The following is a 17,545-nucleotide window of genomic DNA, read 5'->3' on the forward strand; positions in this document are numbered from 1 at the left end:
AGAGAGTTGTAGTCCTACAATGCCTAGAGGGCACCATGTTGGCTATTCCTGCCGGATGCAAGGGGAGGGGGTCATATTAGAGCATCTGCTTTGCATACAGAAGGTCACAGGTGCAGTCTCTAAGCCGGGCTAAGAATGTCCTACTTCCTGAAACCCTGGAGAGCTGTTGGCAGTCAGTGTGGACAATGCTGAACTCGAAGCACCAACTGCCTGGTTCCCTTTTTTGTAGCATCTCCAGAACCTCACAGGAATCTCATTGTCTTCCCTCCTCCCCGTCCTCTCTCATCCCTTCTACTCCCCTTCAAGCTCAGCGTTGATAGCTTCCCTTTCCTGAGGTCACAACATTATGCAAATCCAGTAACGGTTGTTTTTAAAGTTAGGATGAACTAACCATAACTGCAACTTTAAAGATTATACAATAATACATTTCTTCTAGGGAAAAGCACCAGGGGCGGAGGAGAGCCTAATCTCCCCCCTGCCTTGCTTACAAATCTGTGGGAGAAAAGAACCACCACCATTCCAATTCACCGCCTCTGAAGAAAATAATGCCACCGGCTTTTCCTTCCAAGAAGCAGCTGCAAGAATTTTCATACATGTTTTTTGAGCAGCAACACGTTTCGCAACAGCCTCACCCTACCCAGTGCCCTCCAGATGTTTGGAATCGCTTCCAGATTACCTGTTTAATGAGCCTTTCCCTGATTTGTTTGAGGGAGGCTGGACAACGCTGTATCAAAGCGCTGTCCAATGTTTTCCAATATTTTTCCCATCCCTCCCGGTCACATGCCTTATTGGGGGAAAACTTGAGAAAGTGGGTTTGTTGCACATGACCTCCCAGTCTGTTACAACTGCAAGACCCGGATTTGCTGGTATGTGATAGAATCCTACCCCCACAAAAGTCTGGGGGTGCCCATGGGATACCTCTCCCTCCAGTCTCAGTAGGGGGCAATGGGAGCTGTAGTCCAAAACATCTGGAGGGCACCATGGTTGGTGCCAGATGCTTTGTGTGAAGTACTCACTTTGCAGGATTTCACAATGATGATTCCTGAGTTCTTGTAGCTCCTTTTCTTCTTCTGTTTTTTGGGGTTAATGCATTCAAATTCTACCTATTTAAAAATGAAACGGAAGGAAGACAGGTCACAATAAACACAAGAGATCCTGAATCATAGAATTATAGAACTGTAGAGTTGGAAGGAACCACAAGGGTCCCTGCCATGCAGAAATCCTGCACACAGCCGGTTCTCATTCTCTCAATGCCAGCAAAATGCCACAATGAGCCACGATTTGTTAGGTTGGGGAACTGCATCACTCAACACAGAAAAGTGCACCTTTGGAAGGTTAGCTGCATCTGGGTCTGCTTGCCAGTTTGGAAACTGCAAACTACATCGGAACACGGGACGCTGCCCGAGACCGACCACTGATCCACCTAGTTCAGCATTGTCTACCTTGAATGGCAGCAGCTCTCCAGGATTTAGGGCAAGGAAGTCTCTCCTAGTAGGTTCTGCATTAAAATGCTCCCTTAATCAAATTTCTTAACCATCGTTAGCTATGGATGCACCTAGACGATGGAGCTGAGAAAGCCATTCCCTTCTGGTCTTTAGAGCCTGGTGTTTTGAATGAAAGAGCTGCCTGGGTTACTGACAGCAGGTAATTCCATTTAGAAGCACTCAGCACTTGACAGAAACAAAAGCGGAAATGGCAGATGAACACAGCAGTATTCCAAGTCCTTTTTTTATGTGTGTGTGTGTTTTTTGGGGGTGAAGGATGTTGATTACTCATTAAGTAAACAAACGCGTGTTCCCATTTTATTTTTAAGCTTTTATGTAGAAGCACCCCAGCTGTCTCTCTGAAAGAACCTTTTTTTTCCACCTGGAGCATGTCGATAAAAATGCACACATTCGTAGGAGGCAAAAAGGAAGGTCTGAAGTCAATATGTAACGATTGTGAACAATTGTGAACCTGACCTACTGGGACTTTATCAATTCACAGATCAACCTCTACTGCTCACTTTGCTCTGGGTAACACCAATGACATAACCTTTAGACCACTAGATACCGTATTTTTCGCTCTATAAGACACACTTTTCCCCTCCTAAAAAGTAAGGGGAAATGTGTGTGCGTCTTTTGGAGCGAATGCAGGCTCCATGGCTTCAGCGAAAGCAACGCGAAGCCTGCGGAGCACAGCGGGAGTGTTCCCGCTGCACTCTGGAGGCTTCGTGTTGCTTTCGCTGGAGCCAGGAGAGCAAGAGGGGTCGGTGCGCACCAATCCCTCTTGTTCTCCTGGCTTCGCTGGAGAGGCGCTGCACAGCTTTCCCTCTCTACGCAGCGCCCCTTCAGCAAAGTGGGAGGAGAAATGGAAGGGGCTCCGTTTCTCCTGCCACTTCACTGAAGGGGTGCTGCGCAGAGAGAGAGAGAATATTTTTTTTTCTTGTTCTTCCCCTCTAAAACTAGGTGCGTCTTATGGTCCGGTGCGCCTCATAGAGCGAAAAATACGGTAGTCTGATCTACCTGAAACGGAAGAGAATTCTCTATCATCCTTCAATATAAAAGGTCTCTGAACATAATAGGGAAAAACTGGCACTTTATTGGCCTTTTATGGACTTCCTCTGAGATCTGAAAAGTTGCTTTATGCCAGGACAGACAATTGGTCCATCTAACTCAGTACTGTCTACACTGTCTGGCAGCAGCTCTCCAGGGCTTAAGGGCTTTCTCAGACCCTGCCTGAACCTGCCAGCGATTGAACAAGGCACTTTTCCCATGCAAAACGTGCTCTGAGCTATGAGAATGTTCACAAACATTTGAATAAATCCCACAAGGTTGATAAACAGGTCAGATGAGGTGTTTTTTTAAAAAACTGTAATATAATTACTTGCCATTACAAACATTTGGCCAGGTATCAACTAAGCAAACCTTACGTATTTAATAACATTTCAGAGACTGATACAATTTTTTTTAAAAAAAACACCTTTTAAAATATCACAATCTGATGCAGAAGAAAGCTGCCATCCCTATGATAATCAGCAGAATTTCCATCGATCATGCGATGCCTGAGTGAGAATTTTTGCTGTTCTAAATGTAGCATATTTATCAGTGTCTCTGACAGGAAGAGCAACTTATCTCGGAAAATCCGTCTTCAAAAGTAGCAATGGGTAGGTTTTTTAAAAAATGAAATCTGCATGCACTTCACATTCACGTATCAAGTGAGTAAGACCTTCAAGGGTCTGAGAATTACAAAATCCAGCTTGACTTCTAGGGATACCCTTTAATCTGGCTCTCCCATTCTGCAAAGGGTAAAATATTTGGGCCTTAGGAAAAAAAACTGTTCTTAGTTTAACATCCATCCATTCCCTTATATAACTGGGTGTGCCATAGGTAGGAGAAATTATAATAGTAGAGCCCAGCATCCTGTTCTCACAGTGGCCAACCAGATGGCCTGATGGGGAGCCCCCGAGCAGGCCCTGGGCACCCCACATGTGATTCCTAGCGACTACTATTCAGGTGCATACTGGCATAGCCATTGATAGCCTGCTCCTTCATTAATCCTCTTTTAAAACTATCCACATGGGTGCCCAACACTACCTTCACATGGAAGCAAATTCCATTAGTCAAATGACTGTGTGGAAAAAAAGTACTTTCTTTGACTGTCAACGTAAACGCTTGCTAATGAGCGAGAGGTTGGAGAGAACTGAAAATAACAAACCAAGAGAATGCAAGTAAAGGAACGAAGATGGCACATCGATCTAGACATGGAATCATAGAACCAGAAGGGACCCGAAGGGTCGTCTAGTCCAACCCCCCTGGCAATGCAGCAGAGTAGGGGAACGTGAGTTATGGAGGCAGCAACAGGTTTTATTTTGTTTTCCAATGATCCAGTTGGATTTTTGCTATGCATCCACACAGATAGCAGTACAAAACAAAAAAAAGAGGGGAGTGGCCTTATACTGGGTCAAACCATTGCATCTAGCTCAGTACCGGCTACATGTGACAGGCAGCAGTGGCTCTCCAGAGTTTCAGGCACCTGCCTGGAGATGGAGTCTTTTGCATGTGAAGGCTGTGAATCCTGGAAGACCTGCTTCTTGCCTTGCAGGCCTTTATCCACCTGGCCTAGGAGGGGAAGGCTGTGATTGACTCCAGCTGCAAAAGCTGAAGATGCTGAACAGACTCCCGCACGGGGGTGTTGTTGTTGGAGGGGGGGGGTGCTGTTAGTGATATTTTTGGCTATTTGGTTGTGTACTTTTTGATGTGTTTTACTTACTGTTTATGGCGCTACTTCTGTTCCATTTGTAATGGTGTACATTTGTTCATGCTGTAAACCGCATTGTGCATGGTTTGAACCATGGAAAAGTGCCATACAAGTAAATTGTGTGCGCATGTATGCTCCATCGCTGCGCTATGGCCCTTCCCGAAACCTTGCTGCAGGCCTGCACAACCACCACCCTGCCTCTGAGCAGGGAGAGAGCAAGGTCACCTCCATCAGCCTGGCTGGGAGGAGGCACACAAAGGAAGGCCTTGGATGATGAAGGCAGTGTCCAGGTTGGTTTATATGGGGAGAGGCGGTCCTTCTAGGAGAGGACTCTCTGCTGACACATCAGAAAACCACTACCAGACAAGCCATTACTGTGCTAGGTGGACCAATGGCTCAGCATAAAGAGACTTCTTCTATTGTCCTTCTTATTATTACTACTACTATTACAGCACATGTATCCCACCATGTTTCTTACATCACAGAACCCAACATGTAATTCTCAGATGGTCTCCCAAGCAGGGACTGACAAGCCCCAAATCTGCTTAAAAAGGTAAAGGTACCCCTGCCCGTACGGGCCAGTCTTGCCAGACTCTGGGGTTGTGCGCCCATCTCACTCAAGAGGCCAGGGGCCAGCGCTGTCCAAAGACACTTCCGGGTCACGTGGCCAGCGTGACATCGCTGCTCTGGCGAGCCAGAGCTGCACACGGAAACGCCGTTTACCTTCCCGCTGGAAAGCGGTCCCTATTTATCTACTTGCACCCGAGGGTGCTTTCGAACTGCTAGGTTGGCAGCAACGGGAGCGCACCCCGCTGCGGGGATTCGAACCGCCGACCTTTCGATCGGCAAGCCCTAGGCGCTGAGGCTTTTACCCACAGCGCCACCCGCGTCCATCCAAATCTGCTTAGCAAGGTGAATTTAGGAATCTGCCTTGTAATGTCTGTCTATCTCAGTCTTGTCTACACTGTGGCAGCAGTTCTGCAAGGTTTCAGGCAGGGAATCTCTCCCAGCCATACCTGCAGCTACAATGCCTTCAGGCCAGAACATTTTCCTATTCTTCACATCCAAAGTGGTTCTCTAGAGCTTACCGAAAAGGCATCTTGGGCTTCGCACATCTTGGCAACGGAAGTCTGGAACTCCCCGATGAAATCGTGGCCTCCGTCGTTGTCGTAATCATGACATATGATCTGGTGGGAGAAAAGGGAGAAGCAGAGCAGTGAGTGGGGTTTTTTGTTTTCTTTAAAGAAGCAAACAGGTGTCCTCATGTTGCCTATTGCTGGGCTGCCCATTAAAGAAGCCTGAAATTGAGCTGCACATTTTTTGAGACAAAGAAACTCATCTTTCTCAGAAATGGGATCGTTTATTTTTTCCCAAGAATTAGAACTAGGTGTCAGAAATAATGAGATGCTGTCTAGAAATAGTAATTACAGAGGAACAGATCCAATTAATGGATAAAGATGAAGCTTATGGTAACAAATATTGCTATTTCCAGAAACTTCCAAGAAATTCCCATTTGAAGACCTTAAAAGAAAAAGAAAACGATTTTTAAAATGTTGTAAATTACTCTGTGGAGGAGTGGAGTCCATGATTTCATAATCACCAGAACAAGCTGTGCATACCCAACTTCACAATGTCTGGAAACAAAGGAAGGTTTTCAAACAAAAAGACCTAACATTTTCTGCTAGTTTACAAGCCTGGAAGCAGCCATTCTATGACTGGTACCTTCGGCACTATCTCAAAATTCCAAAATGCCCTCCTGCACCCCAAACTGTTGGCAACCACTGAAACAGAGGGAGACTTGGGCCCTTGGTACCTTTATCTGCCTTTCGACGTCTCCGTCACACAGAGATATTAAAGGCACAGTGAACGGCTTCCACACAGGATCCAGCGTGTATTTAATCACCTGCAATTTGGAGAGACGGGAGAAGCACAGGGGGAGATCATTTCACAATCAAGGCCAACACACCAAGGGCCAAGCTAGACACCAGGGCCGGCCCTACTATTGGGCAGAGCAAGGCAACTGCCTCGAGGTGGCAGACACCAGTGGGAAGCAGCAGGAGTTCCTGGGCATTCCTCCCAAGTCCTGGGACCCTCGCTTTGTCCTATGGCCTCTCATCAGGTGGAGAAGACTACCACCCCACCAGCATGGGTTATTCAAAATGTGTACCAGAAATTGGTTCGCTTACAAATACATTTATTCTACCTTCCCCTGTTTCTACCCCTGCAATGACTGCAATGTGCTCCCCATTCAACCTGCAAAGCCTAAATGATTTACAAATATAATTGCTTTTTTGATGTAAAAAAGGTAGCCTTGTCTCTGAATTCACATCTGTAAGAGAGGATCGGCTTTGTGTTGAAGAGTGAGGCAGGATTGGCCTCTTGTCAAGAGCAAGGCATTGCCAGTTAGAGCATGGATTAAGTGTTAATGTTAAAATGACTGTAAACGCTTCCCTGGAAAGGAGTGGAAAGGATCAAAGAGAAACTGCAATGTAAAACTGAGACTTCCCTGTGCAGAACTGTCAGACACTGGAGCACTGTGTGGGAGCCTCAAAGGATGCACACTTACAACCCAACACGGGAGAAAATCACACAGTATGTCAGTCAGCAATAACATAAATCAACTGGGAAGGATAGGGCTCTCCCACACAACACTGTCCCTCCCTGCACCACCACTGGTGCAAAGTGGACTTCTGAACCCCACACCATGCAACACTTCTAATGGTGGTCCTGGCTTGTGTCAAGAAACTGTGCTTTAAGGCGACCTGATTCCCTCCCTCCTCCACCCCTATTTCAAATGTAGCAAAAACCTGCAGAAAGTGAAAGCTTCCCATCTCTTCCTTGTGGACCCTCCAGAGAAGGGGAGGGGGAGCAGGGAATATGTGAGCCCAAGGCTAGTTTATGGTCACTTATGTAATGCTAAATGGTGCATTATATCCAAAATGAGCCATTTTCTGCCTTCATGCCAAGAGCTCTTTAATATTTCAAGGATCATATAAGAAGGGAAATCAGCATTAAGGAACTCATAAATCAATGACACTGGTTTCTGCGTAATGTATTTAGGATTGGCACAGAAGAAGAAAACAAATGTATTGATAATTGTCTCCTTGGAGAGTGCCTGTCTCTTTTCTGGCCTGCAAAAGAGGAAGGCACAGTGGTTTGTAAAAGCTCAGGCTTGGGTAGAATCAAAGAACTGTAAAGTTGGAAGGGACCCGAGGATCATCCAGTCCAACCCCTTACAAGGCAGGAATCTTTTGCCCAATGTGGGACTCAAACCCATGTCCCTGAGATTAAGAGTCTCAATGTTTACCAACCGAGCTATATTTTTTAAGAAAATGCTTTCTGCCTGCTCTGTCCAACACAGGAACTGTGTCTGCTTTGGGTCTTTTTCTTTTTGTCACTACCGACATCACTGAGATCTTGGAGGGAGAAAAATTTGCTTAGGGGTGGACAAACCAGGCTTTTGCTGCATTCAAAAACTAATATCTGAATGGGCCTGTCAATGTGCACCCAATACATTTACAGTACTTTGAAACTTGAGGACAGAGGTTCTTTTCATTGCTCCCAAAGGCACTTGAAAGCAAGATGTGTCTTAGAAAGTCTCTGGAGGGATTCAGCCAGGAATGTTAATACTAATGACAATAGCAGTTCAGCTGTAAGGTCTGAAGCCCATGGAGTCTGTCCTGCTAGGCCATGGGGGGACAAAGACCTCCAGTTCTCACCAAAAAACTCCAAAAACATTTATGATTTATGCCTTTTCCAGCAGTTCCCAAAACTGAAGGGGCACCCCCAGAACTGATTGCTGTTGTTTTAGTGGTGTGGTGTGGTGTGTTTTCTTAAACAGCCAGGATAACTACCTGGACACAGTTACCAAAAGCCGGTGCAAAGAGTCCCCATTCTCTGGAGGAGGATGGCTGGATTCCCCCATGTCCCCTTAGAAGGATTTGGAACATGGGTTTCTACATTATTCATTTAGATGTAATTGTTGCAGTATGAAGAGTGCTGCATAATTCTTCTTGGGCCATATTGCTTTTTTGCCTTTGCAATGCAACTCATTCTGCATTGGAGACGGGAACCTCAAGCTAGGGGCCAAATGCAGCAATCCAAACCTCCCTATCTGGCCCTCAGAAGTCACCCCAGCCACATCCCCCACCAGCCCTGCTCTGTACCCCACATTTTGCTCGGCTGGAAGGTGCCCTTGAACTGGATGCTAGTCCATTATCAAGGGCTGAAGTGTGTTTGTGTGCAGAAACTAGGCTACAGTACAACATTTACATTCAATGTTCCCCTAACCCTAACCCCACCCACCCACCTCTGGCACATGGCCCTCAGAATGTTGCCCAGAAGAGAATGTGGGCCTCTGGTTGATAATGGTTCCCCAGGTCTGCCTTGAAACTGCTTTTAAAACTCACAAAAGCCAGTTGTAATCCCTTGCAACACAGACACACCCAACTCAAGGTTTTTGAGGTGTTTGGGGGACACCTCAACTTCACTTTATTCAAAAACATCACCCAAAATATCTGGTCCTTGGCAGCATGGGACACGGACAGAGTGTGATCTTGCTGCAAAACACTGATATTTGCATCTCTCAAAGGGGGAGTTCATTGATGCTAACAGATGATCCTGCTTACCTCTGTCCTATGGACTAGCATCCATTTCCCATCATCTCCTGGTTTATAAAACTCTAAAAATGGGTCTGATTTTCCAAACAAGTCCTGCAAGGGGGATGAAAGAGGAAAAAATAATGACAGCAGTTATACAATTACCCCAGCTCAGCTGCCTCAAATCAGCACCAGGTAACGTAGCATTAGGAGGAGAGAGGAAGTCTTTCCCCTTAGGCTATAAATCACAGGCACGCAATGTGTCTTGCAGGGCCCTCCCAGTGCTACAGTTTGAATGAATAAGAAATGAAGGCCTGTAAATCTTAAAACATCTAAGCACAGGGTAAACAGTAGCATCCACAGATGGTCTGAATTCCCCAAAGCAACAAATATTATTGGCTCAAAACGGTCTCTTGGTGCTCACACCGGAATGCAAATCCTCAACAACTTTGGCAGGGTTGCCAGGGACTGTAGTGGTTGGACTTGCACTCTCTACCTCCTCACTGTAGTGGGTTTTGTCAGTGGGCTCCCCAACTGGGGTGTGGACACACCCCAGCAGATGCCCAACCAGGCCAACTCTTGGAACCAGTCCTGTATTTAAAGGGCTCCCCAACAGCCATGGCCCAAACTAAATGATACTAGAGAGAACGTGACTAATCTCTTAGAGTTTAAGCTGCTGAAAAGCAGCAATGGAGGCTGCAGTCAGGAACAGAAGAGCAGCAGGCAAGAGGGTCTCTATTAAACCCTTTTCCTTTGCTACTATTGTCTGCAATGCCATCCCAGGCAGCCTTCAGTTGGAGATGTGTTCTTGAACTGATGAGCATTCACAAGATAAATCCTAGGGAACTAGAGGGTGGGGGAATACATGAAGAGCAGAGGCATCTCAGAGGGAAAAAATATGCAATGCAGATCAAAAAAAGCACCAGGCAGTACGCTTATGGAAGGAGCCATCGACCTTGACTTGCACCACCCTGAAAACAAACTGTCTCTCCTCAGAGTTCTAGGGCTCTCTCTCTCTTTCAACAGGCCTTTCAGAGCTTTGCCTCTTCAAGGGTTGCTTGTTTTCAGTCCGTTTACATACTTTATTTATAGATGCACAGGGGTTTCTCAGAAGTCCATGCAGGGTGTGAATCTCTGTTGGTACAGGGACCGATTATTTGGTTTATGCATTAATTCAAAGTCTTTTTTATATCATCCTTCACTCACAATCTGAGGGAGGATTACAAAAATAAAACCCTAAAAAGGAAATATCTTTTTTTAAATGTAAAATAAAAGCTATGAAATCATACCGGCAACATAAAACAGTCAGCAGGATTAAAGTTGCATCAGTAAAGCTCAGGAAAATAAAAGGTTATTTCTGGCAACTAAAAGGAGTACTGGGTAGGAACTAGAGGCTAATCAACTAAAGGAGGATTTGTGCCCTCCAAGAGAAAGGAAAAGGCTATTTCAGACTCTTTGCTTCCATTTCCTTTGGCAAGTTTCTAGACCTCATGGTATGCAGGCAGGGTAGACAGTTAGAAGGTAAATGAACAGGTCTGGGAAAGGAGAGAATTTGTGTGCCTTATTAAAATTGCTGGCTCCTACACTCCTTTCCTCTACCTCTACTGCATCCCAAGCACAGTTGCCAACTGTTCAGCATTGGCTGAAAAGCCATTTTGTGTCTGTGCGTTGTCTCTGCTACACAACACTGGAGGACCGGGCTCCTGCCTTGCATTCAACACTGTGCAGTGCAATGTCAAAACAAGCATTTGTAGCATCACCTAACTGGCTACATGTTGCATCCATATGAATTATTTTTTTTTGGGGGGGGGGGGAGAAGCAGGACCCCAGACACGCACCTTTTTATCCAGCTTCCTGCCTGCCATGCTAAGAGTGATCACACGGTTGTCCGACAGCTCTTGAGCTGCTATCTGGAAGACAAGAGGAAATTCCAGTCATTCTTCACACATTATATGTTTGAGCCCCCAAAGATGAAGAAAAACATAGCTTGTGGAAAAACACAGCTACAGGGAAGGGAGAGGGATGGGATGGCAGAATTTCATTTGCTCTGCTGAAACACCAGCACACTTTGGCTCTTCTGTTCCTTATATTTTCCCCCATTCCAGCTGCTCATCAGAGGATTTTTGTAACCAATAAATCATGCCTGAGTTTTTTTTCTTTCCTCCTCCCTCCCAATCCCTTTTCTTTTTGTGTCATATGTTTTAGGTTCTAAATCTGAGGATAAGGACTGTCTTATCACTGGAATTTGCAAGCTGCTCTGAGAGTGTTTTTTTCTGGCTGAAGAGCAGTGTGGGAATGCTTTAATTAAATAATCATTCCATCTACTCCCAATGTTCAGGTGTGAGTGCTGTTGCTGCCTATGTAACCAAAACAACAGCAGCCATACAGAGCAGAGAGGTTTCTGACAGGATTGAGGGAACCAAAGCTAAAACCTCTTTTATTTGAAAGGGGGGGGGGACACTTTTGGGGCGTTGGGAATCCAAAAACAGTCTAAGGCGGAGTGAGTTTGCTCAGTGTCCACAGAATGCTGGCAAACTGCTGCAGGAAAACCCTGGAAAACTGGATGGCAGGAGAAATGGAACAGAACAAACTGGTGCGCTGCAGACACTTTGGATTAGAATTCCCATCAGCCCTAACCATTGGCCATGCTGGCAAAGGCTGATGCCAACTATTGTCCAAAACATCTGGAGGGTAGATTCTGAAAAAAGAAAGAAAGAAAATAGCGCTTGCACATTTTAGGGTCTACAAATGTTAGAAATGCACTTTTAAAAAAGAAAGAAAGAAAACTGGGGACCTGGTGATTATCCAAGGAGGGGCAACTGCTCCCCCCTTGCAGCTGCTCACGTCAGTGGGGGTGTCTCTTCTCTGGTCCCCCCACTCAGATCTTGCTTAGGGGGGGAAATGACATTGACCACAACTGGAAATAGCTCTACCCTTTGGGCTGCTGTTTACTCTCCAGCACGATCTGAATAAAAAGCAGTGAGTCAGAAAGAGCCTTTGTTGGTGGAGAGAGCACAAGACGAGTTGGTTAATTGCGCCTCTTCTTTCCTCATTAGTGTCATGCGGATGCAGGCCCCGAAGTGAAAAAGCAAAAGCTGCACGGGGCCGGAGTATATGATAGGACTAAGTCTACAGACTCCTTGAATCTTAACTTGGTCTTCTATGGATGCATGCAGAGCAGGTGACCAAGATGATCAAGGACCTCAAGGTTCCCTTTGAGGAACGGCTGAGGGAGATGGGGATGTTAAGCCTGGAGAAGAGAAGACTGATCAGTGATGTGATGGTCAACTTCAAATATCTAAAGAGCTGTCCCATGGAAGATGGAGCAAGCTTGTTTTCTGCTGCTCAAAAGGGTAGGACCCCAACAAATGGATTCAAATGGCAAGAAAGGGGATTCCGATTAAACATTAGGAACGTCCTTCCATCAGTAAGAGCTGTTTGGCAATGGAAAAGACTCCCTCAGAAGGTGGAGGACTCTCCTTCATTGGAGGTTTTTAAATGGGGATTGGATGGCCATCTGTCAAGGATTCTATAGTTTCAATTCTATGATTCTATGCAGTCCAGCTTTTACCCCTATCTCTTGGGAAAGCGCAGTGTGTGTGTGTGCTTTCTGCATCTTTGGCAGGCTGATTCAGGAGAGCCAGCAGAGAAATGACCACAGCACTTGCTCAAAAATCCAAATGTACGTTGCTTTGAAGTTGAGCAACAAGGTTGCCCAACTGCCTTGCTGTCGATGGCATGGGACTGGCTTTCCAGAGTCACCAGATTCCTGGGACCGTGATCTAGTGTTGAGCATCCTGGTTTGAACTGCCTGCAGTTCCATCCTCCAGCCAGCAGCTCTGCTAATCTGAGCAATAGGGTGCCCATGTGCAACGAGTGGGGATCCCTGTCTCAGAGCCTGGTGCTGAGAGACGTCTGTCACTGGCCTCCCTGTGGCTGCTCTGCTTTGGGGTTTATTTTGCATGAACAGGTGCTGAAAGGAACATAGGAGTGAGAGGCGGTTCCAGGCACTGTGGGTGGAAGAGAAGAAGATGCCAAGGCTGCTTTTTCTTTTTTGCAAATGTTCTTCATACTCTTTCTCTCTCTCTCTCCTCCTGAGCACAATGGCTGGATGTCAGTGCTTGCAGCCAGAACAGAGGTTGAGTCCAGCATTTTAATTTTTCCACACAGGAGCCTTATTTTCAGCTGAATAAGGGCTGAGGGCCCAGCAACATGGATTTCATCAAACCAGGTGCCCTCCACATGTTCTGGATTATAGCTTCCATCACTGGCATTTCTGGTCCAGGAATTCAGTAGATTTAGCCTAGGCTAGAGCACAGAATTCTGGGAACACAGGTGCAACCGCAAAGTGAAAAAATGTGAGATAATAGAAGACTTGTAGAGTTGGAAGGGACCCCAAGGGACATGGAGTCCAATCTCCTGCAGTGCAGGAAAAGCACCTTGGAAAAGCACATGGAGTCAAGAGAGGAAAGGGGGAAAGAATGTCACTTTCCTCTTCCAGGTTTATGGAAGTGGCAAAAATGGGGAGAGCAATAGCTGCGGCTCTGTGTTCCGGACACACAAAATTCACAGGTTTCTGTGTGAACACACAGACGTTCTCCATCCAGGCAGGCAAGAAGCATCATCCCCAGATCAAGCACACAGTCCAGCTGGGCAAAAGCACTCAGGAAGAGGGCAGGGCAGGGCTGGGGAGAAGGGGCAGTGCCTGAGGAAGAGCCTCCCTTAAGGCCAGGAGGGCCCACATTCAGGCCTCAGGCTCCCCTTCTCCCCCCGGCACAGAGAAAGAAAGACTACGTTTCTCATTCTGTGGGAGGAAGACAGCTCCCTCTGAGCAGAGGCAAGCGGCTGCCAGCACAGAAAGCGCATCCTGCACTGGAGGAGGAGGGGGCTGCCTTGCCAGCCTCATCCGGCTGGCCTCGGCGACGCTTGCTTCATGCACAACTCGAGCCACCTACATGTGCTGGCATTCGGTTAGCCCCACTGCCTCGTTCCAGCATGAAGCGTCTCCAGGGAGTTTGCCATTTTGCTGCCCTCGAACGGTTAAACCTCCCCTCCCTCCACCTTTTCTCCTGGCACAGCAACACCAAACCACCAGCCCAATGGGACCCAGCTGCATCCTCCTGCCTTCTGTGTAGGTCTCAGCTGTTTCCCTCCTTTTTTTAAAAAAAAAAAGCCCCTCACATTTCCTGTAAAATCTAGTCTGCCTGGTACAGATATTTGGTCTGTGTCTAGTTAGTATGCCCCTTGGAGGCCTGTCCTTTTAATTCCTCGCAAAGCACAATTTACAACAATTTTATTTATTCATTCATTGCATTTATATCCCACCTTTCCCCCCAAGGAGCTCAAAATGGTTTGCATAGTTTTCTTCCTGCCTGTTTTATCCTCACAACAGCCCTGCGAGCAGCCAGTTTTGAACACGGAGTGTTCAAGTTACACCGCTCCACTCTCTAAATCCACTGTCAGTTTCCTTGCATAGATTTCCTGCTTGATTGGTGACTGGCTGAGTGCATGGGGAGGGCAAGCACAGATGAAGATGCCTTCAGCAGATCCCATGGCATTAAAATCAAGCACACCTGATCAGCAGAGGGAGGTGATAGCCCACCATGGTGCAGCCAAATCAGAGGAGACTGTAATTTGCATCATAAAGCAGCTGCTGTCACCAGCCCATCAAACTGAAAAGGCAAGCCCTGAGCTCAACCTCTTTCTCCACAGCGGTTTTGAGTGCTAGGAACAACAGCCTTCTCCAACTTGATGACCTCCAGATATTGTTGGACTATAGCTCCTACCATTGCTGACCACTGGCTGAGGCTGAAGGGAGTTGCAGTCCATCAACATCTGCAGGGCCACAGGCTCCTGACTCATGGGCCAGGATAGCTGGTAGACATTTTATCAATGGGCGTCAATGTCTCACAATTAGGAAGTCCTTAGAGATCACTCTCCAGGGTGCTGGGCTGGAGGGTGCCTCCACACAGAAGCCTGCTGCCAATACCTTTTCCTTCTCACTCCACTTTAATCATAATCTGGGCTGGTGTGGCATCTTTTAGATATTTCTGAGTTTTATGTACAGATATCCAATGTACCCCATCCACACCAGTGGGAGTTGCATGGCCAAATGCTCCTAAGAACATAAGATGAGCCTGCTGGATCAGGCTAGTGGCCCATTTAGTCCAGCATCTCCTCCTATAACTATTTTGCCAAGCTATGTAAATATATATATATTTGTTCCTATGGTGGAGTGGGGGGGGGGGAGGAACCACCCACATCAATGAGTATGCTTAAAGCAGCCTGTAACACAGGAAGTAGCGATATTTTTATTTTTTTCTCCATTTTAATGATGGTCCATCTGGCTGTTTTAATTTGAAGGAGCTGGACGATGTCTGTTTTTCTATCTCTGTTGGGCAGACAATATTAATGGGGCCTTAATTATGTGGATTGCTGCTCACAATTTTTGCCTTGCAGGGATTCAGCAGCCAAACTCAGGGCCAGCCTTACCATTGGGCTGAGTGCGACAGCTGCCTCAGGTGGCACATCCTGAGTGGCAGTGAGGGTTTGGAAGGCAGAGGTTGTGTGGACCGTATGCACCCTCTTGAACTAACCTGCTGTCCTCACTTGGACGCTGTCCCATCACCAGTGCTGAAATAAGAGTCAAATGCTAGCCCAGTTAGCTTTTGTGTGTGGAATGTGTTTGTGTGTGTGATCTTGGCCTTTGCCTTAAGCAACGAAGTGTGCTTGGCCAATCCTATCCAAGCTCTTCCTTCTCTCCTGCACTAGAAAAATGTATGCACAATTGCATACATCAAAGCATACATCAGGAAACACAACAACTGAGCATCCTGCTGTTTCCATTTCAAGATGAAAATATTCTCTGGTGAGTGCCTTCTTGGTCAACATGCATGAAATCATAGAACTGTGGAATTGGAAGGGACTCCAAGGGCCATCTAGACTGATCCCCTGCAATGCAGGAATCACAGCTAGAGAATCCTCAGTGACAGAGCATCTGTTTTGCATGCAGAAGGGCCCAAGTTTTGACCCCTTTGCATCTCCAAGGTAAGGTTAGGAGAAGCATCTGTCTGCGACCCCAGAGAACCAGTGCCAGTCACCGTGAACAGTACTGATGGACCAATGGTCTGATTTGGTAGAAGGCACCTTCTTATGTTCTCCCATATATTCATGGGCAATTTGTGTGATTGTTCTTGTTTAGCTCCAGCTTGGACTGGTTGTAAGGAAGAAGGCAGGTATCCAGAGACTGGCTGTGGGCAGACTGAGGTTGTTTAGGGCAATTCCCCATTTGACATCATAGACCAGCCTCCTCTGCCCACACATCTCAGCAAGCTGGTGACAATACACCAAGATTACTGCAGTGAAGGAAATTCAAGCAACGCCATTGTTCACTTTAGATTCAACTTTGCTCAGCAGGAACAAGGTTCCTGGGATAAGAAACATGCACAGAATTTGTGGGTTTCTATTGTAGAGGAAGCCACTTGTCAGGTTACATTTAAAATGTAAGTTGGAAAAAACCCTTCAAAAACACCTCTGACTCTTTGCCATTTCTCTCTCCTGTTTCCAATATGGAATCATATAATAAGTCCACAACTTATGCACATTTAACTTCTGCACATTCAACTTTCCGCATGTGGCAAAATATTTTTTTTAAAAAAATTTAAAAGGGGGCAAAAAGTGGGTGGAAAGGGAAAAATGGTTCCAGGAAAAATGACTTTGGCAAATCCACTTCCCATTGAACCAAATGGGTTTTGACTATACTCAGTTTTGGCTTCAGGTGCAACCACACACACACACACACACACACACACCCCAATATGTAGTGGGTTTACAGTGGTTGAAGGCATTGAAAGCATAGCTGGAAGCAGCATCGGTGAACCCAAGGCTGCAACGTAAGGACCAGTGAGCTAATATGCACAGCATGGCTCGTGTTGCATTTGATATATCATGATGATGTATAGGCATCAAGGGTGCAGCAAACAGTTCATCCCAATTGATAATTATAGATGAGTAGGATTGGAGGGCGGTGTGCGCACGCTTTTAATGCAAGCCAATATCACTTCCTTTCATTTGCAAAACTAGCCAGACATGTCTACAATGGGAAAGGCATTGCTCTGTGTGCACAAGTGTGCAAGAGAGGAAAAACTGTTGCTAAGAAACCTGTTGCTAAGTAGTAAGCCCTGTTCCTCTTACCACTAACACTACCCATAAACCAAACCTTTTATCCTGATTTATCTTGCATGCCGCTTATGGGTTTGCAGATTGCGCACAAATTTGCAGAAGAAATAAAGGAGTGCATGGCATATGCATTTTTATGCAAATGGTTTCATATGGACATAAGTCTGAACATTTTTTAAAACCTGGATGCCACCCAGTCCAAGTCAAGCTTTGTTTCCAGGGTGAGAGGTTTAAGCACGCACTGAAATTTCTGCTTAAGCTTTGCTATGGAAATGAATGAATCAGGACTTGGAAGTTTGGCTGCTCTGGTCCTTTTGGTTGTTATTTTTGCTCTTCTAGTAAAAAATAAGGCAAAACAGAGAGATGGAAGAGAAATCTGTTTTAAATGAGAGGGTGGTTAACTTTTTTCCTCTCTTGAAAAGTATAAAGAGCTGGAGAAGGAATCTGGAAGAGTGGCTCCATTTCCCACTTCTTTCAGTTCTATGTTCTTTTCAGGGCTCAGATCAATTCTACTGGAGCAACCTTTTACT

General features: G+C 46.1%; 1 protein-coding gene across 1 annotated transcript in view; it reads right to left on the reverse strand.

Annotated features, from left to right (window-relative positions):
• The window catches only part of CPNE2 (copine 2), an 84,330-nt gene that overhangs the window by 17,123 nt on the left and 49,662 nt on the right, over positions 1-17,545 (reverse strand). Inside the window, exons 5-9 of the mRNA XM_083751457.1 lie at positions 10,676-10,747; positions 8,868-8,951; positions 6,053-6,142; positions 5,328-5,426; positions 1,017-1,103 (exon numbers count right to left, since the gene is read on the reverse strand). Of these exons, the coding sequence (XP_083607583.1) occupies positions 1,017-1,103; positions 5,328-5,426; positions 6,053-6,142; positions 8,868-8,951; positions 10,676-10,747 (432 nt within the window). The remainder of the gene's footprint in view (positions 1-1,016; positions 1,104-5,327; positions 5,427-6,052; positions 6,143-8,867; positions 8,952-10,675; positions 10,748-17,545) is intronic.

The sequence above is a fragment of the Podarcis gaigeae genome (assembly GCF_964106915.1).
Source record: "Podarcis gaigeae genome assembly, chromosome: 8".
Taxonomy (NCBI): Eukaryota; Metazoa; Chordata; class Lepidosauria; order Squamata; family Lacertidae; genus Podarcis; species Podarcis gaigeae.